The sequence below is a fragment of the Mustelus asterias genome, chromosome 3 (genome assembly GCF_964213995.1).
Source record: "Mustelus asterias chromosome 3, sMusAst1.hap1.1, whole genome shotgun sequence".
NCBI classification, from domain to species: Eukaryota; Metazoa; Chordata; class Chondrichthyes; order Carcharhiniformes; family Triakidae; genus Mustelus; species Mustelus asterias.
In genome coordinates, this window is record NC_135803.1 from 127,171,997 (window position 1) to 127,199,080 (window position 27,084).

General features: G+C 40.6%; 1 protein-coding gene across 8 annotated transcripts in view; it reads right to left on the reverse strand.

The window, feature by feature from the left end:
* LOC144491573 (filamin-B-like) overlaps nt 1-27,084 on the reverse strand; it is a 167,804-nt gene that overhangs the window by 62,458 nt on the left and 78,262 nt on the right. For all 8 annotated transcript variants that reach the window (XM_078209565.1, XM_078209568.1, XM_078209562.1 and 5 more), the window contains exons 3-9: nt 8,276-8,524; nt 6,840-6,937; nt 4,449-4,596; nt 4,170-4,288; nt 2,274-2,351; nt 1,656-1,818; nt 912-1,109 (exon numbers count right to left, since the gene is read on the reverse strand). In XM_078209565.1, coding sequence (XP_078065691.1) covers nt 912-1,109; nt 1,656-1,818; nt 2,274-2,351; nt 4,170-4,288; nt 4,449-4,596; nt 6,840-6,937; nt 8,276-8,524 — 1,053 coding nt within the window. The remainder of the gene's footprint in view (nt 1-911; nt 1,110-1,655; nt 1,819-2,273; nt 2,352-4,169; nt 4,289-4,448; nt 4,597-6,839; nt 6,938-8,275; nt 8,525-27,084) is intronic.

Here is a 27,084-nt window from a genome sequence, read left to right on the forward strand (position 1 = left end):
ACCATGTTCAGAATAAATCTTGATCCAAAAAAGATATTTTGTAGACAAAAGGAACTGCAGAGTAGATACTGAGCTGCGTGAACAGATCACAAACTGCTAGAAACAGATAAGTTTGACATTGGCCTTTTGGCTAAGATAAAGTGTAGTATGCGGATGCTGTGCTTGGTTGGGGTCATTAGGTTGCATTTAAGCTTCATTTTCATATGAAGCAATTTTTAAAAGTGGCATCTCGGCCTTTTGGCTAAGATGCAAATGAGATCAAGTCTTGGAGGAGGAAGACCTGTGCCTACTCCAATCAGCTTGGCTCATGTAGATCAGGCCCAAGACAGGGGTTGCAGACCCTGTCTTGTCAGCTTGGATTGGGAATGTCTCAAACTTGTTGAGACTGTGAATTGGACTTGATTGAATTGGAAAAGTATAAAAAAATAAATGAGGCAATCAAAACAAATCTCAAAACTAAAATAAGGGCTTCACAGACTAGGAATGACTTGCTAGGCTATTTCAGAGCATAATTTATAGAGTCAACTGCATTGCTGAGAGCCTGGGGTTGGCACAGGTAAGGATGGCAGATTGCCTCCTCCCCCCCAAAAAAGGACAATAGTGAACCAGATGGGTTTGTGAACAAAAATCCAATAGTTTTCTGGTTGCCATTATTGATGATAGCTTTACAATTCTGGATTTTTAAATTAGCATTTAAATTTCTTGCTGTTCAAGAGAGATTGCATAGTCTCCTCCCTCTCCCCTTATCTTTCATACTTGCGAATCTGTAAAATATTTGTAGCAAGACTTCAAATGCTCATTGAAAGATTTATTTTCCCCAAAGAAAATTTTAATTTTGAGCTCATGGGTTTTAAAACCACTATGAAGAATGTAATCAGCACTTGTGCAGATGGTGCAGACACGTCACCCACCTTCACCTACAGTGACAGAATACGGACTCTTGGGTATTGGCGATTCAGCAAATGCAATTTGGATTGTGTGGTGCCCTGCTTGCAAGGGCCTGTAACTGCACCGATAATTATTGCTCCCCTTGTCTTCAATCGTTACTTCAGTATCAGTATTACCCCGAGGGTCCACTATCACCACTCCAATACTGCCAACTCCAGCACCTTTTAAAGACAAAAAAACGTAGGACTCTTATTTATACCAAAGGAGCTTTCGTTCTGATTTTGACACTTAATTCCTTCAACTGTTATTTCAAAAACCTCAAATCATTCAGATTAAACTGCTGGAACAGTATTTCAACATGTAGTGCTTGGCTACAAATCAAAGTTCAATGCAAGTTTAAAAACATATGCCAAATATGGACTACCCAAATGCAATATTAGAAATAGTTATAGCATGCTGTAAAGTACAGTTGCCCCCAGTGTAGTGCTAGCCAGCCTTCTAAAAATAAAGCTCTCCATAAAAATATTAATGTGTGCGCTTTAAGTGATCTTAAATTCTGGCCATTTTAATAGATAGCTAGAACATATTCAAAATCTCTGGGTCACCTCAATTCAAGTAATTTAGCCTTCCATGTTAATGTCATTACTTCAAATTCCTAACTGTAAAGTGCAATTTTACACCAATAACCAACATTAGTATTTTGAAGAGCAATTTCTATAAAGGAAACTTTATTTCCTCCCTTACCCACCCAGGCTTCAAAAGTATACCTGCTGTATAAATATCAAAGTAGGTTGGCTTATTGGCAACGTTTCCGGCAGATTCCAAGCCGGGTCCTCGTGCTGTCACTTTACTGGCATCACCTTGGGCCTTGTCAATGTTGACTTCAAAAGGACTTTTGGATATGTGCTGTCCAGCAAACAAAACAGTTACCTGGAGAGAGACCATTACAGATCAATAATACTGCAAAGTCAGCCATTATGGAAACAAATGTCCAGTGGCAATACAAGGATGAACTAGGAAATGTCATCTTGTATTTATGTTATTAAAACACATTGTGTACTCCTACACTTCACCACACCCTTCAGGGTTACAGACTTAGATTTTGAGCATAGCTAAAGAGGGTATAAGTGTTAATGTTCAGATCCCTGGGCCATTAACACGATCGCAACATTTCCACAGGGAAAAACCAAAGACGTGCCCCAGCTCTTGAGATGGAACAGGGCAACACAGTAAAATTCTTGTTTTTTATATTTTAATAACCAGGTTAGAGCACAAATAGAACAGCCTAGTAACACCTTGTAACAAGGATAATGAAAGTAACATTCCTGCACCAACATATTCCAAAAGAGATGGAACAAAAGTTGTAGTGAAATGTATATACTCACCTTATGACACCCTGCAACCTTTGGTATATAAATCACCGAGTAAGTCTTGTTCTTGTCATGGTTATTGGTCACCTTTGCCTAACAGGAATTTAAGAACATTAGAACCTTTGCAACGTCTTCACTAATACAAAACCACTGATTATTTCACAAGAATGCATTTCAGGCCAAGAACAACTCAACTTGTATGCAGCTGCAGAGCAATTATTTCCCTACATCAAGATCCGACACATAGCAATGAGAAAAATGGCAAGATAGCCTGTCTTTTTTGGGGAGGTGTTTACTGGTGAAATATAACTAGTGGCTATGTCACAGAAAGCCCCAGCTCAATAGTGCTATAGCATCTTGTACATCCATCTGAACAGGGAAATAGACCTTGGTTTAAACACTAAAGAGTACTTCTTAGTACTGCACTGGAGATTCCACATCTGTCAAGAGTGGGGCTTGGATCCATTGAGTTAGTATGGCAATGTCAATGTAACAAACTATTGCTTAAAAACAATTTCAGCAACTATTCAAATCTGTATAAAGTGATTGACATGCTATATATTGTTGCTATGAACTGGTCAGCATCAATTAATTTCAACTTGCAAATAAAAAAACAAAAAACTTTCAAACCTGAAGTTTTATTTTTAAACTCTTACCAGCAGTATCTAATGAAAAGTAGGATCATGTATGCAATTGCTCCTTGGAACTTAAATTAAGATCTAGTCAAAATTAAGTGGTTTAGAATAAACTCAGCAGGACCAAAGTTTGACTTCATTCTGAACCCAACAGATCTTTTAATGAGAACAACCTTGGGCCAGTGGGCTGACGAATGGTAGATGGAGTTTAATTTAGACAAATGGGAGGTGATACATTTTGGTAGATTGAACCAGGGCAGGACTTACTCAGTTAATGGTAGGGCGTTGGGGAAAGTTAGAGCAAAGAGATCTAGGGGTACATGTTCATAGCTCCTTGAAAGCGGAGTCACAGGTGGACAGAGTGGTGAAGGCAGCATTTGGCATGCTTGGTTTCATTGGTCAAAACATTGAATTCAGGAGTTAGGACATCTTGAAGTTGTACAAGACCATTGGTAAGGCCACACTTGGAATACTGTGTACAGTTCTGGTCACCCTATTATAGAAAGCATATTATTAAACTGGAAAAAAAAGAGTGCAGAAAAGATTTACCAGGATGCTACTTGGACTTGGTTTGAGTTACAAGGGGAGGCTGGATAGACTGGGACTTTTCCCTGGAGCATAGGAGACTTAGGGGTGATCTTATAGAGGTCTATAAAATAATGAGGGGTACAGATCAGCTCGGTAGTCAACAGCTTTTCCCAAAGGTAGGGGAGTCTGAAACTAGAGGGCATAGGTTTAAGGTGATAGGGGAGAGATACAAGAGGGTCCAGAGGGGCAATTTTTTCATGGAGGGTGGTGAATGTCTGGAACAAGCTGCCAAAGGTAGTGGTAGTGGTGAGTACAACTGTCTTTTTAAAAAGCATTTAGACAGTCACATGGGTAAGATGGGTACAGTGGGATATGGGCCAAATGCGAGCAATTGGGACTAGCTTAGGGGTTTAAAAACAAAAGGGCGGCATGTACAAGTTGGGCCAAAGGGGCTGTTTCCATGCTGTAAACCCCTATGATTCTATGAATCTTCATTATCTGCATTCATAACATTGAGACACATGTTCATTAGCCTGCTACTGCATTCACTTAAACCCAAACACCCATTGATAACAAGAATGTTCAATACAGTCAGGCAGCTAGCAGGAATTTAAGAACATTTGCAACCATTTCTGGTCAAGATAAATGAACTCAAATAATTGGAAATAAGCCTTGTGCAATAATTTTGCTTTCTACCAAAATGTAATATTTGGAATACAAATACAATGAGGTCATGTTAAGAAATTACCTCCTCTCGCTGATTTTCTGGGTCATCCACAAAGACCATCACCTCACCTTGCCCAGCACTGATTGTTTCAACAGTGAATTTAGCAGGATGCATCACAACATTACCCAAAGGTTCAATTCCTACAAAATAAAAATTTTTTAAAAGTGAAATATTTCAGTAATTGATGCAAGCCAGGAACTGGCCCAGGTAACTTCCGAGCACGATCTAAAAAGAGGTTTTCGACTCTTAAAGATACAAAGTACAGATGGCAAGATACTTCAAATTCAGCTGGGGACCTACCTGGACCATAAGCCCTTGCTTTCTTAGGATTGAGCTTGGGTTTTAAGGGAGCTCCAGGTTTAAGTTTGGCTTTGGGGAACTGTGACAAATAAGTCATTACTGATTGCTCATCAACATTTTGATGTATGATTTCCTCTGGGGCAATCACCTGGAAGAAAAATAGATTAAACAATTATTTTTTAAAAATTAGGATTTTCAATCAACTTTTGGATCAGGTTCTAAGCCACTACTGTCAGTTGCAATATTTACTCAAGGAAAGTCTATTACAACTCTAATATGAAGGACTTCTTCCAAATAAAATCTATCATTTGAAATAACTATAAAGTCCCTAGTACAGAAGGAGGCCATTTGACCCATCAAGCCTGCACCAACAACAATCCCACCCAGACCCTATCCCCATAACCCCATATATTTACCCTGCCAATTCCCTGACACTAAGGTAATTTAGCATAGCCAATCAACCTAATCTGCACATTTTTGAAGTGTTGGAGGAAATCACAGCACCTGAAGGAAACCCAAGTAGACATGGTGAGAATGTGCAAACTCCACACAGACAATTACTCAAGGCCAGAATTGAACTCGGGTCCCTGGTGCAGAGGCAGTAGTGCTAACTACTGTGCCACTAGCACTGCTCCATTAATTCATTCAGCCACTAGAATTTACAAATTTTGTACAGATGTCAGAGATTCACAGGCAAATCAGAGCAGAACATAATACCAAGCCAAAAGTACTGGGTTGGGTTGTTCCAGATCAGCCCTGACACTGTCAGAAGTTGCAGGCCCATTATATCACAAACAAAATGACCTACTTGTATTTATGGTGACTTTTACTCAAGGAGGCACAATCAGTTGTCAAGCCAAAGCAAAAAGAACAAATACAAGTAATGAGTAGGCAGAATCTACTGCAGTTTAGTAAGAAAAGCAGTTTCAGATAAGCTTTAAATAAAGTAGCACATGCCAGGTTGGACTGGGCAGCACTGGAAGTCAAGTCTGGACACTTAAAGGATGAGGGTGTCAGCAGTACATGGATGGAAGGAGGACAGACAGGAAGTAGGTGGCCTTAGTAACAGGAGAGGTTGTGTAGTTAGTTGCAAGCTTCACCCAGGTCCAAATGGAGTGAAGTTGCAAAAATAGAGCTGGTTCAACTCAATGTAGTTACGTAGAGTTGGGGAATGAATCAATGTTGAAGGTGCAGTGCAAGGTTGGGGCCAAGATGATTACCAATTTTGCTATCCCATCTTGGCCCTGAGGCATTACAAACAAGAGGGTATTTTGCCATCAAATAAGCTAGAATATACTCAAAATGTCATGCAGAACTATATCTGGAGAGCAATCTCTAGATACTTGTCTTTTAGTATGTGTGACCTGCAAGGCCATCCATTGTTAACTGGGCCTCCAATTATCTGCCAAGGATTTTTAAGCTTCTCTTCTGCAATAATTGAAGTGTTGCACATCAAATACTGTGTGGGTGTTTTTTGGTAATTTCAGCTCGTTTTTGACTGATTTTTTTCACTTTCTTGAAGCAGTATTTCCATATTGCTATCATGCCCAGTCATCTCAATTAGTCAAGATGTTAAAATATTTTCCCCCTAATAGGCAAGAAATGTGGGTGGGATGTTAATGAATAAGCAACTTAAGAATTGGTGCAAAACCATCACAGCAACAGATATATTAATCAGTGCCACTGTATTGAGAAACAATAGTTTTAAAAAAGACATTCAGAAAACGTTAGCAGCTTGCAGCTGAAAGCCCAGCCCAGCACAATCAATCTGAAGTAAAATCGGTGCCCATTAGATTTTGAAACCTAAAAAAGTTAGACCACATGCGGAATACTTGTACACACAGCTCATTTGCAAACAGCTCCTTTACAATGAAGCAACCAGAACTGCTTACAACACAAACCAAGTTCTAACCTGGTCAAGGACCACAAAAACAAAGGGCTCAGGTTGAACCCAAGAGCAGTAACAAGCCTCAGTTTAACTGCTCAAAATGATAAATTGTATGGTGACACATGAACCACAGGATAAATTGCTTAACATAATACACAAAATGTTTTCAATTCTACTGCAAGTTATTGCAGTAAATGTGTAATGAAGGGCAAGTTTCAAGAGACACTGAGTTTGCAAATTTAAACACAGGAACCATTCACTGCTCAAGTACCCCGCCTTGGGTTTACGTTAGACAGCACTGAGAAAAAGTGATACAAAGGCTGATGCCCGTTTGCATGCACCGGTCCTGGAAGAAAACTTTTGCTACCCCACCACTCCCAACCTGTGGCTTAGCCATTGGGAAATTGCACATGTATTACTCAATACAAGCCTCAAATCATTACACTGGTTATATTTACAGTAGGACTTAAGATTTACCAAAAGAGTTATGGATTACTTTTTACCTGTGGAACTCCAAGCCAGTCATCTGCTTGTTGCATAGCTTCACGTGCATTATCGACTGGTTTGGCCACATCCCAGATCTCCCAGTCAGGACACAAACCTAAATAAGTGAATGCTTTTAAGTTACATTTTACAATAAGAGCAATGATATTCACCCCCATCCCTGCAAAAGCCAGACTTGCCGCTGAGCAAGAGGCCAGAACTCAAGACAGTCCTCAAGGGTTTCCACACATGTGGATCAGGAATGGGCTGCACATGCACAATTCAGCAAGTTCTTTTGGGCAAAGATGGGCCCAGCACAAAAAAGGTGCAAAAAAAAAAAACTGGGTCATGCGATTCAGAATCAGGGCACCATAATCAGAAGAGTCCCAGGAGGGGACAGGGAGAAGTCCCAGTTAAGTCAAGGCGAAAGACATCCAAGCAGAAATAGAACTGTAGTCAAATTTTAGTGAAGAGCACTCAGCTGAATCCTGAAGATCCAAGGCAGCAGTAAGAGATTAGTGGCTCCGTGCTGCTGGGGAAGTTGGGGCAGAGATATCCCTTTGGAGCAGCAGTATCTGCTCAGTACAGCCGAAGGTGGTGACACTGTACTCTAGTTGGTGTTTAAATCTGGGGAACAGAGTCTCAGGTGACAGAATTGAAACACTAAGATAGGCTGTCATTCATGCCACCCAGATTGGAGCAACTTTGGGAGTGAGGAGAGATTGTCAAAGGAGAAGATCCCATGAGAGAGACACAGTTTCAATAAGACTAGTCAACTCTTACTGATATCTGACTTGGTTATGGAGAAATCTGAAATCCATCTTGGTCACATCTGCCATTTAGTGTGCTGTGGTTACATTTGACCAGTTTACCCATTTTCTCACACTCTGGGTTTAGGAGGATAAATGGATATAGTAAGCTGTTTTGACTTTCTATAATATTTATTTTTGTTTGCTCTAAACCAGTGGAATCTTGTGGCTTTATCCTCTTGGGCATCCTGAATCTCAAAACTTTGCCCACTTTAACACAAAATACATTGTTTCCCAAGCCAGATTTTACCAAAAACCAGATGCCCAAGTTTAGGATCGTTAAAAAAAGATGGCACAAGTATAAAACTTGTCAATTATCCCATTGAGAGAGAGAATGCATTTTGAACATAACCCTGTAAATGAACTGTATAGGTGCAAGCCAGGAATCACGATAACACATCCTCAGACAAACCAAAGATCATGAATTAATCTCCCCTTAGGGGCCCACATATGCACTCAATTTTAACTTTACCACATCTGGTAAACAGGCAAGTTAACCAGAATCTTCCCACCTAGACAAGCACAAGGAACATCAGCTCATTCAGCCCACTATTGGTGAATCACGTGAAGGGGAAACAGGTGAGCCTTAAAAAGCAGGTTGCAATATTCCAATCTGCGCCACAGTTTGCGTTCAACACGATTCCTACCTGGAGCACAGCTATCAACCAGAGCACCCAAGGCCTTTCCATCTTTCCAGTCCTTACTGAAGTTGGTGATTGGCAAATCCGGCAACTTATTCTGAATCCATCCCAACAGCCTCTGTTTGGGTGTCTGGGTTTTAGTGTCATCAGCTCCTTCATCATCCCAAACTGGCATGGAAATAGAGTAGTGAAGAATCAAAGTCCATATGAGACCTAGAATGAGTTTCAGATTTCCATCCACAATGGCTTTGCTGTCTGAAAAAAACAGAACTACATTAGCATTTTGAAAAACAAGTGACAAAGATTGCATGAAGGATTGGATCAAAATAAGGTGCCTTTTCCCCTTGTTCATCGCTACATGGCATGCAAATGACCAGTCACTGGCACAGCTGGGATTTATTGCCCATCCCTGTTACCAAGGTCAAGGTGGTGATTTAATACAAACAAGTAGCTTGGCAAGGCTTCATGCACCAACCCTAGCTGGGTGTGGAACTGGAGGTATATGCAGGCTGGATCAAGAAAGCATGGCAGGTTTCCTTGGAGACAGTTTTTTTTAAAAAAGAACAAAATCCAACGATTAGGTCATTCCAATGGATAATAGATTAAAAACAAATACAGAATTTGAAGTGAATCACCCAGACCTCTCAATGGGCACTTCAGTACAGCCAACTAGTCATGCGTAATCCCCTCTATTGCAAGTTTACCTGAATGCGTACATACACCAAGTCACAGTTCACAACCCCAAAATGTCAAAGAACAAGGAACAGTACAACAGAGGAACAGGCCCTTCAGCCCTCCAAGCCTGCCTAAACTAAAACCATATGCATTTATGGAGTCCATATCCTTCCATTCCCATCCTATTTGTCTAGTTGCCCCTTAACTGCCGCTATCGTACCTGGTCCCACCACCTCCCCAGGCAGCATGTTCCAGACATTCACCACTCCTAAAAAAAAAACTTGCCTCACACACCACCTCTAAACTTTTCCATGCACCTAGTACTTGACTTTTCTACCCTAGGAAAGAGCATGTGACTATCCGCTGTCCAAGCCACTTAATTTTCTAGACCTTGATCAGGTCATTCCTCAACCTCTGTCGGTCCAGTGAGAACAAACTGAGTTCATCAAAAAAGAGCCCATGTGGAAGCAATTGGATTAATGGGGTCATTTGCTCTATATGCCTCGAGTTTGTTCCTATAATAAACATTCTACTGTACTACATTATAACATGTGCTATGTTCAGGAGTGCAAGCACTCAATGTCACTAACAGCAACAGTTTGTGTGTGCCCAAGAGTAAATAGCCTTGTGCTCGAACACTGTGCAGGAGAAGAGCACAGTAATATTGTAACTGCTCAATATTCCCAATTACATTGGGTGTGGTTGTATGGTGGTTACATTAGTCAATTCCCATCATACATAGGAGTTCCCTTCTTGCAAAGGACAAAATTGCTAAAGGTGAAGCGTACAGTGCACGCTTTTGATGGGGGCAGACATGGGTTTAACAGTTGAACCAGACAATCTAAATCTATATTGACTGGGACTCACTCACTGCTTAGGGGGTTGGATGGGGCAGAATTTGTAAGGAGTATTTGAAACAGTGTCTAAATAGCCCAACTCGAAGGAGCCATATTAGACCAGGTATTGGGGATGAGCCAGGTGATCGAAGACGCCATAGGAGAGCATTTCAGGAACAGTGATCATAATTCCATAAGTTTTAAGGTGCTTGTGGATAAGGACAAAAGTGGTCCTTGGGCAGAGGTGTTAAATTGGGGGAAGACTAACTACAACATTAGACAGGATCTGGAGTGTAGATTGGTGGAGGCTGCTCGAGTGTAAATCATCTGACATGTGGAAGTCTTTCAAATGCCAATTGCTTGGCATTCAGGACCAGCATGTACCTGTGAGGATGAAGGATAAGTGTGGCAAGTATCAGGAACCCTGGATAATGAGGGATATTATGAGCCTTGTCAAAAAGAAAAAGGAAGCATTCTTAAGGTTTAAAAGGCTTAGGACAGATGAAGCCCTTGAAGAATATAAACATAGTAAGGAACGAGGAGGACTAAAAAGGGTCATGAAAAGTCCTTGACAAACAGGATTAAAGGAAAATCCTACGGCATTTTATACATATGTAAAGAGCAACAGGTTAGCCGGGAAAGGGTTGGTCCACTCAAGGATACTGGAGGGAATCTATGCATGGAACCAGAGGAAATGGGTGAAATACTAAATGAACACTTTACCTCAGTATTCACCAAAGAAAGGGACCTGATGGATGAGGAGCCTAGGGCAGGGTGTGTAGATATTCTGGGTCATCTTGACTCAGAGGTATTGGGCATCTTAAAAAGCATTAAAGTAGACAAGCCCCCAGGGCCTGATGGAATCTACCCCAAAATACTGAGGGAGGCAAGGGTGGAAATTGCTGGGGCCTTGACAAATCTTTGTATCCTCATTGGCTACAGGTGAAGTTCCAGAGGACTGGAGGATAGCCAATGTTGTTCCTTTGTTCAAGGGCAGCAGGAATAATCCAGGGAAATTATAGGCCAGTGGGTTTTAAGTCAGTGGTAGGAAATTATTGGAAAAGATTCTTAGGGATAGGATTTACTCACATTTGGAAATAAAATGGACATTAGTGATTGACAGCATGTTTGTGAACAGGGATGTTGTGCCTCACTAACTTGATTGAGTTTTGCGAGGAAGTGACGAAGATGATAGATGAGGGAAAGGCAGTGACTGGTGTATACATGGACTTTGATTTATTGACATGTATTTGAAAAGTATGGTTTCTTGTGCTATACAGACAAAACATACCACTCAGAAGGAAACGAGAGAGTGCAGAATGTAGTGCTATAGTCATAGTGAGGGGGTAGGGAACAATTAATTTAATGCAAGGTTATTCTATTTAAAAGTCTGACAACAGCAGGGAAGAAGCTGTTCAAGTCGGTTGGTATGTGACCTCAGACTTTTGTATCTTTTTCCTGATGGAAGAGAGAATGTCTGGGGTGTGGGGGGTCCTTAATTATGCTGGCTGCTTTGCTGAGGCAGCAGGAAGTGTAGACAGAGTCGATAGAGGGAGGCTGGTTTGCTTGATGAATTGGGCTGCATTCACAACCTTTAGTTCCTTGTGGTCTTGGGCAGAGCAGGAGCCATACCAAGCTATGATACAACCAGCTTTCTATGGTGCATCTGTAAAAGTGTGTGTTGTAGTGGACATGCCAAATTCCCTTAGTCTTCTGCAAGAGTAGAGGTATTGGTGGGCTTTCTTAACTAGTGTCAGCATGGGGAGAGAGAGAGAGACCAGGACAGGTTGGTGATCTGGACATTTAAAAACTTGAAACTCTCAACCCTTTCTACTTTGTCCCCATTGATGTAGTAAGAAGTTTAACACCAGGTTAAAGTCCAACAGGTTTATTTGGTAGCAAAAGCCACACAAGCTTTCAGAGCTCCAAGCCCCTTCTTCAGGCAAGTGGGAATTCTGTTCACAAACAGGGCAACCATTTTTCATGTAAATTGAGTCTGTCTTTATATGCCCTGTTTGTGAACAGAATTCCCACTCACCTGAAGGGGCTTGGAGCTCCGAAAGCTTGTGTGGCTTTTGCTACCAAATAAACCTGTTGGACTTTAACCTGGTTGTTAAACTTCTTACTGTGTTTACCCCAGTCCAACGCCAGCATCTCCACATCATGACTCCCATTGATGTAGACAGGGGCATGTTCTCCTTTTACACTTCCTGAAGTCATTGACAATCTTTGTTTTGTTAACAACCCCAAAGCCTTTGGCAAGGTACTTCATGGTGGAGTGGTACGAAAGGTGAAGTCACAGGATCAGAGGAGAGCTGGCAAGGTGGATACAGAACTGGCTTGGCTATAGAAGACAGAGGGTAGCAATAGAAGTGTGTTTTTTCTGAAGGGAAGACTGTGATAAGGGGTCACTCATTAAGACAAACAAGGAGAATATTTTTGTTGGTCGAGAGATTCTGGAACTCTATTCTTGATCAACAAAGGGCCCCTTTATTGCTCTCATGAGCATTAGAAACCATTAAACATTTTCCACTTCATTCAATCAGGTGTAACTGGGTTTTTTAAATGCTGAACATAGTAAGAACTATTGATGAAAAGATCTGGCCTTGAAAAAAGTTGTAATCATAAGAGTTTGACAAGATTTAAAACAACTTAATTATTCCAAATGTTGCAACATTGGGAGTTCCTACTTCATGAGGATCTCCCAATTGTTATTTTTCTTTGTGCAAAATTGAGAGATTTTGTTTAATTACTTTTACTGGTTGACTTATAGAATTGTGGCTGATTGGCCAGCTTGACAATATGTACTGCAGCCCCAGGATTGTGAATCCTTAAAGGACACTACAATCAGTTACCAAATTTCTTGTCAGAGATCAGCAAACTGTCACAGGCCATGAATGCAAAGCCATTTAAAATCAAATCTAGATTCTAGACAGTCACAACATGCCAGTTTTCCAAGTTTTGTCTGTCCATCACTCCCAGCTTGGTTTAGCATTCACATCCACAGAATGTGGTCTTTAGGGCTTTAACAACGTTGCATTGACAGATGTGTTCAAGGTTAAATCAGGACCCCAACTGCCTGCAAGTGAATCAAGCTCTGCAATCCTCCAATTCTAGTCTCCTGCACATCAGACTTCCATTGCTTCACCATTGGTGGATATGCCTTTAGCCACCAAGGTTCCAAAATTTTGAATTCCAAGTGTTTATTAAACTATGAGATTCAGTGCCAAATTGTTTGAAAATCTAATGAAGCACTTCAAGACATTCTATTCTCAAAGGCATCATATAAACGCAGCAGCAGCTTAATAATCACACCACTATTTAACAAAATATATTGCAGTAACTTTTAAAGACAAAACCACCGTATATTAGCATTTAGTCTGTTTCCTACTAAAGATGTTAAAATTAGGCTGCTTTTCTGAAATAAATGGAGGTTAATCACAAGATGCGACAGATTAAACAAGCCCAAATTTCATTGTGGTTTAATCTTTTTATATTTGTAATTATTTGAAATAGCTACCAGCTGCATTTTATATTTATTGCAATGTGTAAACATCCGAGTGAATAATTTGAAACAAGTTTGAAAAGCAATTCAGAAGCAGCTAAAGGTTTAAGCATTGCCTATTTGGCACACCAAGCACAACTGGCTCAGATATTGAATGTTGAGATGCCGGCGTTGGACTGGGGTAAACACAGTAAGAAGCCTACCACCTGGTTAAATTGGTAGCAAAAGCCACTAGCTTTCAGAACAGGCTGTTCCTTCGTCAGTTCTGAACTCCCACCCACTTGACGAAGGAACAGCCTATTCCAAAAGCTAGTGGCTTTTGCTACAATTTAACCTGTTGGACTTTAACCTGGTGTTGAGACTTCTTACTCAGATATTGAAAACAGCACCTTTCATTTTAATTAGCATTAACAGGAACATAACTTACTGTGCATCCAGATTATACACATACATATATACATAGGGGAGAGCTGACAGACAGTTGAAGGATCAACTGTAGTACACCAGTTTCTAGAACATGAACTGTCGAAGAGATAGTTAAATGAATTCAAAATCAGTGCAACCTTCTGTGCCAGCACCAAATTTTTATCCACCCCACTCCTTTAAATTTGTTAATGTGACTGATGTTTGAAAAGCCATATAATTACTATCCTGATTAGCCCTCAAGGGCAACACAGCAGCAGTCACCTGGCTTGAGAAATCAATTGGAATATAAAGAGGGGATTAGGCATCTAGACATCTAGAAGACATGTAAAAGACAGAGGGACTGTGTGGGACAGCCAGTGAGCTGCTGACCTCTGTACCCAGTTTTTCCCTGATGAACTCAGAACATGCATCATTACATGGATCTTCTCCTAAAATTGCACTTAGGCTAATAGCACCAAGTTTAAAAACATGTCAAGAGGAACAGGAGAGAGATTCGAAAGGGAATAAACAGGTCGTATTAATGTTCTTAACCTTTTTTGAAGCAAGCTTCTATTGTAACCAGTGTCTTACTTTTCCAGTTCTATTAATCAGGGCCCCAGGTACCAGTAGGGGATGGTGGCAGTGACAAAAAAGTGGCAAGGGAAATTTGTGCTGACAGCTCAGTGAAGTACCATCTCTCAAATATTATCCAGATTCTGCTAGGCTATTTTGAGCTGCTTTCTTGGAGGAGGATTATGGATAGAGCTGAAGTTTCAGTCCTGACTAATACAAAAGGAAAAAAAACCCATTCATTAAGCAACTGAAGGCATTTCCTTGACTTCTTGTTGCAATATCCTGCAAGTCATTACTTATACCTGACAAATCATGGTCATGATTGTAACAACCACTACTGACTTATCTTGGGGCTCCTTATGTTCCCTACTTCCCTTGATGCAAGGAATCCACCCTTCAGCTCTTGCATTTGTTTAGATCAATAGGCCAACCCAACTTACAAGATCATGTGATCTACCAGATCACAAAATATTGACCTGAAAAGTGACATTCCACAGATGTTAACATTCCAGCAACACTTCCCATTGCTCTTTCAGCATTAAAATTAACTTCTGTATCATTTGAAAAGCAACATTTAAATTCTCTGTTCAAGGCAAGAGCCAAGTTTGTTAAAAAAAGAATTCACCAAAAAGATCAGATTTCAAAACAGAGTACAAGTGTTATCTGGACTGATTCAGTTGATGAGTAGCAAGCTTTCCGTACAAATATAGCTCGTTACAGGGCAAGCTCGTCAGATGCTAAGAGATCAGCAACTGGGTGGATTATAGAGAGCTCCAGACATATTCTAGCTATCAGGCATCCAGTCAATTAGTTTGGTTTTTATTCAATTAGTATTTTAGTGCACAGCACTTATCTGGCTAAGTCCTTGAACTGGTGAACATGCAACTTGAGGTGTAAATGTTCAGATGTGGAGAGGACTGCAACGTCAGGATAAAAATACTTACTTTGGCAGATGTTAAGGTCATTTTGATGGTTTGGCATTCAGCCATAGACTACTTTATCTGACACCGTTATTGCTACTACACTAAAATAGACAAAAGCCAAAATCAAAACACCAATTACATTTGATAGCACTTCAAAGAATGGGCGTGGCTGTATTTTTAAATGCAAAAAAAATCACAACTAGCGTTGGGTATGCACCCATCTAGTAATGCCAAAACAAACGAGTTAGCATTCCTTTCATCTGTCGACCTATTGTTCCACTTGAGGCTTGGGATTCATCGCATTAAATTACAAAATAGTTTGTGAATTCAGTTTGCTCATGCACCAACTAACATTTTAGCACAAGTATTCACTTTGCATTCCCACCACCAGACAAAATGAAGCTTTTAGTGGCAGAAACAATCTGAAATCAGTAACACCAAACTCACATCAAGAACAGATCCAGAATCACTCCTATGGACCAAGATATTTAAGAACCTCAATCCATGATAATTGGAACAGAGGATGTCATTTTACAAAGACAAAGTGACATGAAGGCCATTTGTCCCAGAGATCAAGACATCATATATGATTTTCTGCTGTTCCCAAATTCAGTAAGTTTAACACCAGGTTAAAGTCCAACAGGTTTATTTGGTAGCAAAAGCCACAAGCTTTCAGAGCCTTAAGTTCCTTCTTCAGGCGAGTGGGAATTCTGTTCACAAACAGGGCACCAACAGTTTGTGCAACAAACTGTTTGTGAACAGAATTCCCACTCACCTGAAGGGGCTTAAGGCTCCAAAAGCTTGTGGCTTTTGTGACCAAATAAACCTGTTGGACTTTAACCTGGTGTTAAAACTTTAGTGTTTACCCCAGTCCAACACCGGCATCTCCACATCATGGTTCCCAAATTCAGCTATGAAGCCCCATTATTTTTGGCTGAACTCTGTCAAGAGGCACTTAATGTTTGAAGTTGTCTAGCCTTTCAATAAAAGGTCTTTTGACAAGAGGTCACTGTTTCAAGTAGTCAGCATTGCCCAAAATCTCCATCTGTATTTCTTCAGCTCTCTATTAAAAAGGGTTTCACAAACCTGGTATTTAAAACACAACTGAATGTTACTTTGCAATGCTGTTCCTGATACAATGTGATACTTATTGGGAACACAACTTATTTCAAGTAACCGAAAGATAACAGCTTCCTCCAACATCCTGTCAAAAAACAAATGTTGGACAAAATCTTCGTGACGTCCGGAATCAAATACTTCTGGTGACCAATTGGTTTTGTAAACAAAATATGGTTTAAAAAAAAAATCACACTTGACAGTCAAAAAGTGTTAGCATTGCTTTGGGAAAAGCTCCATTGGGTTAAAGGTTTAAGGAAGCATCACATCAAAAGAAAACTATTTAAATTCTCAGTATGGGCTGTAATGACAGTGCTTGCATGGCTCTTCATCCCTACATCAAAGCTGATGGACCTTGAGCCCCTGTACTCCCATGTACTGAAAACAGCTCCCACAACAGGATTTTGACAATGACAGTGATACATGTCCAAATCAAGATGAGGCTTGAGGCAATGGCAATGCACCTGCTGCCTTTGGTTTTCAAGGGGTTTTGTTTGGGAGGTGCCAGAAGACCCATGGTGACTATATACTGATTACAGATTGGATAACACAGTAAATTGAGAATATATGTACAGTCACTGGGACTAAAACTGGCAGGTGCATAATTTAACACGACCAGGATTTGAAACTACAATTGCATACATAGATTTCTCTAGTTTTGCTGCACAATACCTACAAATGCAGATGACAGATTGGTCAGGTTTTAAGAAATGGCTGTTGTAAAAAATGCATCACTGCACTTGGGCAAACTCCAAGAACTTCTCCATTGCAATATTATCCCATTTCCACTCCCTCCCCTTGCTCTGGCTGCATGGTAGAGGAGACATTTCATACCAATTTTGGGAGTAGTTAGGTTTGACATAATTGCACCAGGACAGAAAAAGGTCAAACTTTATTTTAGATGCCTCGGTGGAAGTGGCACCACAGAACAATTCCATGCATTTTAGGGATAATACTTCTCAAATAATAGCTCAGTACAGTATTGTCAGCTTTCAGTAGAATCAAGAGGCAAATGCAGACTGGAGAAATGGGAAGATTAGAAGTCAACATCAACTTCCAGAAAAAAATGTACATATACACTATGATTTAGATGAGAACACTAAATGTTAAATCAGAATCCCCAAAGTTTAGAAGGCGGCTGTTCAGCCCATCAAGTCTGCAGCTTGCCAACAGAGCAAGTTTCCCATGCCTACCCACTCCTTACACCCTATCCTGTAACTCCATATATTTGCCCCACGCCTAAACATCCTGGACACCAAGGGGCAATTTAGCATGGCCAATCAACCTAATCTGCACATCTTTGGACCAGGCAGGGGAAGAGAAAGTTATAAACCCCATCTTTAACATTGTTAAAGGGATGAAATACAAGGTCAGGAAAAACTTTGCTCCCAAAAATTAGGAAGACTTGTTCCACACGATACTTCACCCACTATTGAAAATTGTCAGGGTTCAGCAAGATCATGATCATATCTCACAAATGGTCAATATATTAAGTCTTAACTTTAAATAAGAGCTTTTTGCTCAGTACATGGAGATTTCCATACATGTGAAGTGCAAAACTGAACAGTTTACAAGTTTAGCCATACAAGAGTTAGATATTCCATAAAGCTGTTGCACAGGATACATATCCTGCACACTAAACACATTGTGCCACCACTTTAAAAAGCTGAGCTCTGTTACAAAATGTGAAGTTCATTGTTACTTTAATATAAAAAGGGAAGACCTGCTCCAACTACTCAGCAACCAAGCCACTCAGACTGGAGGTGGTGCAAGATGCTCACACCTGGCTAGTGAGAAGCAATCTCCAGTGTAATCCCACATTGTTCCAAATGCCAGAGCTAACTTTCAAAGTTATCTAATCAGCTTTGGGATTAGAAAAGTTTCCTAGTCAAGAAAAAGGAAGCAAGCCACTGAAAGAAAACATGAAGTGTTCACAATTCTCTGGAAACCAAAAGGGATGGTGTAAATATTGCATGGGATTTTCATTAAATGCCCACAGTAGAATTCCCTAGTGTAAAAGGAAGCCATTCACTGAGTCTGCACTGACTCCAATAAAGCCTAGGCCCTATCCCCATATATTTACCCTACTAATCCCCCTAACCTACACATTTTGGGGCAAGTTAGCATGATCAATCCACCTAACCTGCACATCTTTGGACTGTGGGAGGAAAACAGAGCACCTGAAGGAAACCCAGACTCAACACATCGCTGAAATCAAACCTGTGTCCATGGTGCTGTGAGGCAGCAGTGTTAATCACTGTGCCACATGGTCACAGGAGGACCTTTTCTGTAGTTGTGTACTGAATAATGATTTGTGGTGAGTCAATGTTGTTTTCATTACAGTAAAAGTCTCACTTGAAACTCATGTGATCCCACTAGATAGCCGTTGGAAAAAAAAATCAAATATCTTTGTGCGCAAGGAATTATTACGATCTCTGGAGGGATCTCTGTTACAGTCCCAGTTGGTGTTTTCACTGAGGTGGAAAAATCCCAGAATGGAATTCTGGCTCAAAAGACTGCAAATGTAGAATAGTCACAGGACTAATTGGTTTTAACCAAAGAGAAAACATTAAAAATGTAAGAATTGGGTTATAATGCAACTTGCCCCTCATCTTAAATACACAGATTTAACAATTACCATGAATTACATAGTACATCTTAAACTACAATAATTTCAGTAACTAAGTCCCTTTAAACAGAGATTAGCTGTGGTCAAATAGACTCCCCTTTTGAACTCTAATTATGGATTTCTCCTCAGGAATTCCCCCAAATGATTTTCGGTTTCCAAACTCCACTCCCAAAATTAAAACCTTCTCCACATTAGATGGTTTGCATTCTGAAATCCAGTCCAGGTTTTCCAAATGACTTGAAGCTTCTGCAGATCCAGGTTCTATGCCATCCCTTCAGGATTTTTTCTGGACTGCTATACAAACTGTTCACAACTGCTTTAACTCTCCATTCTCAGACTAAAATCAGAAACTTTTGATTTGCCTCTGAAGTCTGCTCCCACTTTAAATTTGGTTACTGCAATTGTCTAACTCATTTGTTTACTCTTCCTTGAATTCTTCTGAATACCTTGGTCACTTGAGTTCAGTCTTAAGACATTGTCCCAATTCCCTGGTTCTATGGAAGCGTGTCCCTTTGCAGCTCCTGTCCGAATTGTTGACTGGCAGAGTTGACAGATGTTCACTCTGGTGTCCATCGTCAACTACAATTGACGATGGACACCAGAGTACATCTTAAGGGCGGCACGGTAGCACAGTGGTTAGCACTGCTGCTTCACAGCTCCAGGGTCCCGGGTTCGATTCCCGGCTTGGGTCACTGTCTGTGTGGAGTTTGCACATTCTCCTCGTGTCTGCGTGGGTTTCCTCTGGGTGCTCCGGTTTTCTCCCACAGTCCAAAGATGTGCGGGTTAGGTTGATTGGCCAGGTTAAAAAATTGCCCCTTAGAGTCCTGGGATGCATAGGTTAGAGGGATTAGTGGGTAAAATATGTGGGGGTAGGGCCTGGGTGGTATTGTAGTCGGTGCAGACTCGATGGGCCGAATGGCCTCCTTCTGCACTGTAGGGTTTCTATGATTTCTATGATATACCTAGCCAAACACCTACATTACAGTTCCACCATACAGGTCCCCCAACCGCTAGGTGACCACCGCCAGCCAGGCTACACATGCACACGCAGCCCCCTCCCCCCCCCCCCCCCCCCCCCCCCCACGCAGTCCACAACAATGTGACAACCATTTGGATATTTCTATGTTTAGATGTTAAGAAATAGGCAGGCATCTTCCACGTGAGCTTCAAGAATTGCAGAAAGGAATCGACTCGCATAAATTATTGCTCACCTGCTCAATATCTTCCAGATACACAAAAGCAACGTTCCTTTACAAACTAATCAGCTCAGCCATTTTGAGGTCTCTGGACTAAAGGAATGTAACTATGTGGAGACAGGAAGTGTACTCAAAGTGTTAAATTATGTTTACCCTCTAGACTTTACACTGGCAACAATTTCCATAATGGGTTTACTTGCACATTCAAATGCATAAATTTCAGAGTGCAAGTCAGTTGGACTGGATGCATCACCAATTCCACAGGAACAAGCTCAAACTCTACACCTTTGTCATTGTTAATGAACAGTGCTTACAGAACCCAAGTGCTTTGCTCAATTTTAACTGCTGACCCAACTGTCGACCATTAGATTTTCATTTCACCAATTAGATTAAATATCCTATACTGGGTGTTCACTTTGACCAGAAACCAAACTGGATCAGCCACAAATACCATGGCTACAAAAGCAGGCCAGAAATCCTGCAGCAAGTAACTCACTTCCTGATTCCTCAAAGCTTATCTACCATCTACAATTTAGAAGTCATGAGTGCAATGCAACACAACACTCACTAGTCTGGATGAGTGCTGCTCCACCAACACTCAAGTTTGACGTTCAGGACAAAGCAGTCACTCCCTCTACCACAAGTGTATGCAGTATTACCAAGATGGATTGCAACTCACCAAGACTCTTTCAACAGCACCTGCCAAACCTACAACTTCTTCTTACCCCCTAGAAAGACAAGGATAGCAGACACATGGAAACATCACTTGCAAGCTCCCCTCCAAACTGCACACTTGTTTTATAGAACGTAGTTGACAAGTTTTAAGTAGATAACATTACAGTCAATGGTGGGCTAAAATTCAAGTGCAAGTTCAATGCTTCATTCCATGGTGCAGCCAGATCACAACATATCACTTCTGGAAGAAAACTAAGCAAATGCTGGAAATACAAGTGGTTAGGCCATCTGTGGAATGAGCTCAGGCCCTTATTACGTGAAAGCTTGAAATTCTCTTGTTTGCTTACCATTTTTGACAGCATCTGCATCTTTTTGCATTAGTACTGAAGTTACAAACCAAGCCTCAAAAAGCCAGTCTGGACAGGTGCAGCTAGTCTTGCACCTCCTCCGAATAACTGAATTAAGTGACCACAGCCAACGTGAAGCAGGAAGGATCATTTCAACAGTATTGGAAAAGGTTTCTATTCATGATTAACCATTTTACCAACTTGTGTCTTCATGCATTTGAAGGGCAGGGGTTCTGGTGTAGAACACAAGGCCCAGAACATGGCAATGCACTACCACCCCGCATCATATTCACCACTCAAGTTTTCTTGAAAAGCAGCAATTGCCTGCCTCAAATTGTCCCCCATGGTAAACCATTCCATTCTCAATTAAGTGAAGCAATTCCTACCATCCTCAGACTTAAAGATTCCAAAGCAAAGACAGCCTTCATAAAAAAGAATGGATCTCATCTGCTTTCCTTTCTCAAAGGAAAGAAGCCAATCATCCCAAGCCTCCATCATGACTCAACCTTCAAGCCCAGTCATCATCTTGATAAAACATTTTAAAGGATACCCAAACTGCCATAACTAATGCCTCTGATTCAATGCTGTTTGTTCTGACATTTAACACAGCAATTGGATTTACCCTTGCCTTTTCCAGCAGCAGACAGATATCCCTCACTTTGGCAACAGGTGTTTCAGATTCTAATTTGCAAGGATGCCACCTGACCCCCCCCCCCCCCCCCCCCCCCATTCCTAGTCTACTTTCCCTCTCCTTGGACAGTCTTCTGAACTATAGTGTTGATGCGCGATTAATTCACTCGGGAGGCTAGGACATACCTGGGAATAAAGGCTTTTATTCACAAGAATAGAGCATACTGCTTAACAATACTATCCCAGACTAAGGGCTACTAGGAAGTAGCAGTGACCTTTATACTCCTGTAAGAAGGCGGAGCCAAACGGAGTGTACCACAGAACAATGCTAACAGGCGGAACACCCCAACCCCCAACAGTAACAAGAGTAACATATGTACAAGTACCCATAGTGATAACCATCTATGGTTCACCACAAGTGTCTTGGTCTATATTGGAACCATTCACCATCCTTACAAGTAAATAACTTAATTGGACAGAATTAGTGCCTGCAGGACCCGCTTCTGAACCTCACCCAGATCCCTCTATCTGGCTCTCCATCAGTTGCAACCAAGGCTGCAATTTGCTCCAGGGTGCAAATTCCTCCCCTTCCCTAGTGTGTCAGTCACTCCACCCAACACTCCTGCCCAGCGAGAGCTGGAGAGACTCGAGGTGGAGACATCTTTACTTAGAGCAGTCTTGCTTTCCCATGAATGAGTCCTACATCAGTATCAGGTGCAGAGGAAAGAAATGCCATTCCACAAGGTCCAAACCTCAAGACATCAGTTTCTTTATAATTGATTTCAAATGATAAAGCAAAGTGGCCAAACATCCAGGAAAATAAAAAACATTGCAAAATTTAAATTGTACAAGTTTCAAAATGATAGGACAAAAACAGCAAAAAGAGGCTGATGTTTCAAGTTGTCTATTAAATTCTCCAAAAGAAATCACTTGTGCTTCCTCTCAATTTATGATGGTATTAAATCAATATTCTTGTGCAACAGTTGCAGTTTGAAGGGATTTCTCAAGAGCACACTGCAGGCAAAGGGAAACACTAGCTATTTAAAATTCTAAACCATCTAGGTTGACATAGCAACATTATCCAAAAGTGTAGACAAGAATGAGTCATTTAAAGATCAGTGGGTTTTCTTTTTAAATGCTAGATTATACACCTAGTTTCCTTTAGGCTATTCATCTGTTCACTTAATATTTAAAGGTAATTGGAGTCACCTTTTAAGTGTTCCACTACCATTGTAAACCAACAGAAAAAAAAAACACTATTTAAATAAGTTTATTACAATGTCAAGCTGAAGCCTTTAAGATGTCCAGGGCACTGGATTTAAATGCACTACTGAACATGTGACAGCTGCAGCAGCAAAGCACTCGAGTCATTGTTTTCCAGTTTACATTCACCATATTTTTAGAACTGCACTCGATGGCTTTTAAATAGAAACTTCATGCACAGGTAGTGTAGCTATTCCAGTTACAGTTTGCTCTATTCCTTAGTGGAAATAAAAACCAAGAGAACAGGGTAGGGTGTGAAGGCACCACTGATGGGGCTCAAGATTGCATAACAATTGTGCTCCTCAGGTCTTGGTATGAAAATGTCAAGTACATCTTGCCAGTGTCAATGCTAATTACAAAGTTTCAATACATGTCTTGTAAATAAGATTGCATTATAGTTTAGTGTCACTAGTAGGGTTACATTAACACTGCAATGAAGTTACTGTGAAAATCCCCTAGTCTCCACATTCTGGTGCCTGTTCGGGTACACCGAGGGAGAATTTAGCATGGTCAATGCACCTAACCAGCATGTCTTTTGGACTGCAGGAGGAAACCAGAGCACCCAGAGGAAACCCATGCAGACATGGGGAGAACATGCAGACTCCGCAGACAGAGATCCAAGCTGCAAATCGAACCCTGGCACTGAGACACAACAGTGCGGCCCCACTTATACCACTAAGTTATACTAGAATCAGGTTAGAGAACCAAAAGTAGTGCAAGTTAGAAACATCCAGTAGCTTTTAAGGAAAGGCTTGGATTGTAGAACGGAATACTGCAATTTAAAAATCATTCATTGCAAACAAACCCATCTTCAAGCAATTACACACCATACTATGAACACTTTTCAACCACAAAAGGCAAAGTAATAGTTCTTGGATTTTGACTTCAAATCCAGATGCTAGGCAATGTGTTTGCATTCAAGGTATAAGCAAAATGGGTTTGAATGGATGAGCTAATGATTGATGGCATAGCCCTGACATTTCCAAATAATTGTTTACCAGAAGCTGAAGTCATTATACAAAATTTGTTTTGTGTATACATCTCCTGCTCAAATATACTTGAACAATGCCAGCTGACTTTTTAGATAGATCATGGGCAGCTTAAAATAACCATGTCTGACAGCATCTGCTGAGAGATCAGAACTAACAGTCTGAATGACTCAGCTGTGGCTCTCTTCTCCCTCCAGATGCTGTTAGACCTGCTGAGATTTTCCAGCATTTTGTTTCGTTTCAGATTCCAGCATCACAGATGGATTCCTGATCGGTAGGGGAATTAGGGGTTACAGGGAAGTGGAACTGATCCACTTCAGATCAGCCATGATCTTGTTGAATGGTGGGGCAGGCTCGAGGGGCTAGATGGCCTACTCCTGCTCCTATTTATGTTCTTATCCATTAATTTGTTTTTAAAAATTAGGCATTGCTGGAGCAATGAAATCTTTTATTCGCACAGCACAAATCCATATTAGAGACCTACAAAGAGATGCCAGTTACTGAGCAGCAATAGAATAAAACACATTAGCTAGAAATTAAACCAGTTAGACATTAAAAGTGAATTGCAGCAGGAAGCAACCAAGACAACCAACTACATACAATTTCTTTTGGACAGATGGTGGATTTAACTATCCATTGAGTGAAAACTTCAGTCTTGGATCAAAAATACCTCATTCAGTGCTGCATCTCAAATAGCTGCAGCACGCATTGCACCGAGTACAAGTAATGCATCAAGTGCAACCTAAAGGGTGACCGAGTTACCTTAGAAATCATACTTTCCTTTTCACTTGCCTTTCCTTTTCACTTGCCTTCACCTTAATGTACTGTTTCCTAGAGCACATTTTACAAACACCAGGATGCAAGCAAGCTGGAGATTCCAGATTTGTTAATGCTACCTTCCAAAAGAGACTCAAACATGAATGGGAGTTCTCTTAACATGAGTATTGAATTTGATGTTTTCCCCATGTATCTTAATACAGAAACATCTTTATAACTAAGAGGCAATGAGTGAAACAAAAGAGAATCTAGCCATTTTGCACAAGTGGATTTAAGAAATGCACCAGAATTAAAAATTAGAAACTAAGGGTTATACAGCTTCACCACATGATTGATGTGCAAGACTACCTGGTAAGGCAGTTGTAAAAATATTTACGCCAAAGTGTTTAAGACCATCTGCAACTTTAACAAATCAAGTGCCCAATTCAGATCTTGCACAATGCATCCTGCATGCTCAATCTGCAATGGATCTTTTTAGGTACATTTTGGAACACCCATGATACTTACACTAGCTTGGTAGCTGGAAGAATTCAACACCAACATGTTATTAACCAAGTCTTAGTACATTTATCCTTCCAATGCTCAAAACATGAGGGCTTTAGAACAGGTACACATTATACTGGTTGCAGAAATTGAGAGATTTTTTCTTAAGGGGAGGTATAAATGCAAGGTTATTGCAGCTTGAATTGACAGCAGTTATTCCATTAAAGTTTAGTGCAAGACTACTCGATTTGATGAGTCACATGCTGCCCTCAAACATGCAGTTGCCAAGTATTAAGTCAAAATTTGCAATTTTTGCCAACAAGTGGCATTATACAAGGCTTAATCCATTTTAAACACCAAAACATGTGTTTTAAAAAATTGCAGATATTAAAACTTAAAAGTTCCCTCCATTGGGCATAACACATCTGGTCTTTATTGGGTCAGGTGCATGTAGTTGCAAAGTGTAAAAACACACAACGATATAGCTTCTTGGAGCTGTATGCCAAGACGGCAAAAGTCAGTACAAGACAAACTTGCAATTCACACAGATGAGAGATAAATAACTATAATAAAGCAGTCAAAGTAAGTGTTAACTGCTATTCAAAACTATGGAAGAAAATAGTACCCAAGTAGTGTCAATACTTTTCTCCCTCCAGAGAACTTGGAGTCACACAGCTGAAGATTAACTGAATTTTAGGTTAAAAGCCTCAGGCAAATGCAGCAATAAGTTGGATCATAGCGTTTTAATAAAACCCAGTGACCTAGATTGGGAGGAGATTTTTTAAAAACAACAAATCCTCTCCCCATACCTGCAGACAGTCAAAATGCTGGTATCATCAATTTAAGTGTTAGGTCAAGCTGGCTCCTGACATGTAACCAATGACAGCAAAGGTTTCTGGACTTAGTGATAGTAATGAAAGGGGCCACCCCTTTAAACACACAGGCAGGTCATTAGTTACCGACCAGAGACCACAGAAGTCTGGTGGATAAATGCCATTGTATGAAGTTCAAGAGCAGCCAAAAATATCAATGATTTAGTTCTAAAGTCAAGTATATAAAAGAATGAAAAATTGTACAACCTGTATGAACTAAAAATTCTACAACCTGAATATTTTAGAGTATATTTCATTGTTCCTTCTCTGGAAGCTTTTCTACAAAAACGGAAAACCGTGGGATACACACTGACTAAATTACACCAACTACAGTAATCCCTTTGATACAACCTTCCCTGGGCAAGACGAGTAGTTCATTTCCCAAAATAAACATGCCTATTAATCATTCATTTAAAGGAGCTTTGTTCTAATAGGGGAATGAGAGAGAATTATTCATGGAATAACCCCAAAAGTTTCAACAGCATCAATTGGTGTAACTTTTCCCTCTTATCAGAATATACAGCGTGGGTGGAGTGGAAGAGGCAAGTTACTTCCTGAAATAGGAAATACTGGCAATGTTTTAAAACCAGCCACACCTTGACAAGCCTCGAATTTCAGCTGCAGTTTGTTTTTGACAGCAATGATGCAAGAAGGTCACCGTGCAGAATCACCAATGCACACCAGCTCTTGATGTATTTAGTCTCATGCAGAACCAAAGTGGCTTTCAAAAAAAATGTCTAAATTATGCCAGGGTGCAGCTGGTCACAACTTAATGTTTAAAAGAGCCTTTACCAGTAAGTGGAACTTCAGCAACTTATCAAGTGCAGAAGCTAATTGCCAACAGAATGCATTATGGTGACACAGAATGTTGACAGTAACAATAAAACCCACATTTTGCCACCAAGGAATGAACAGCACATC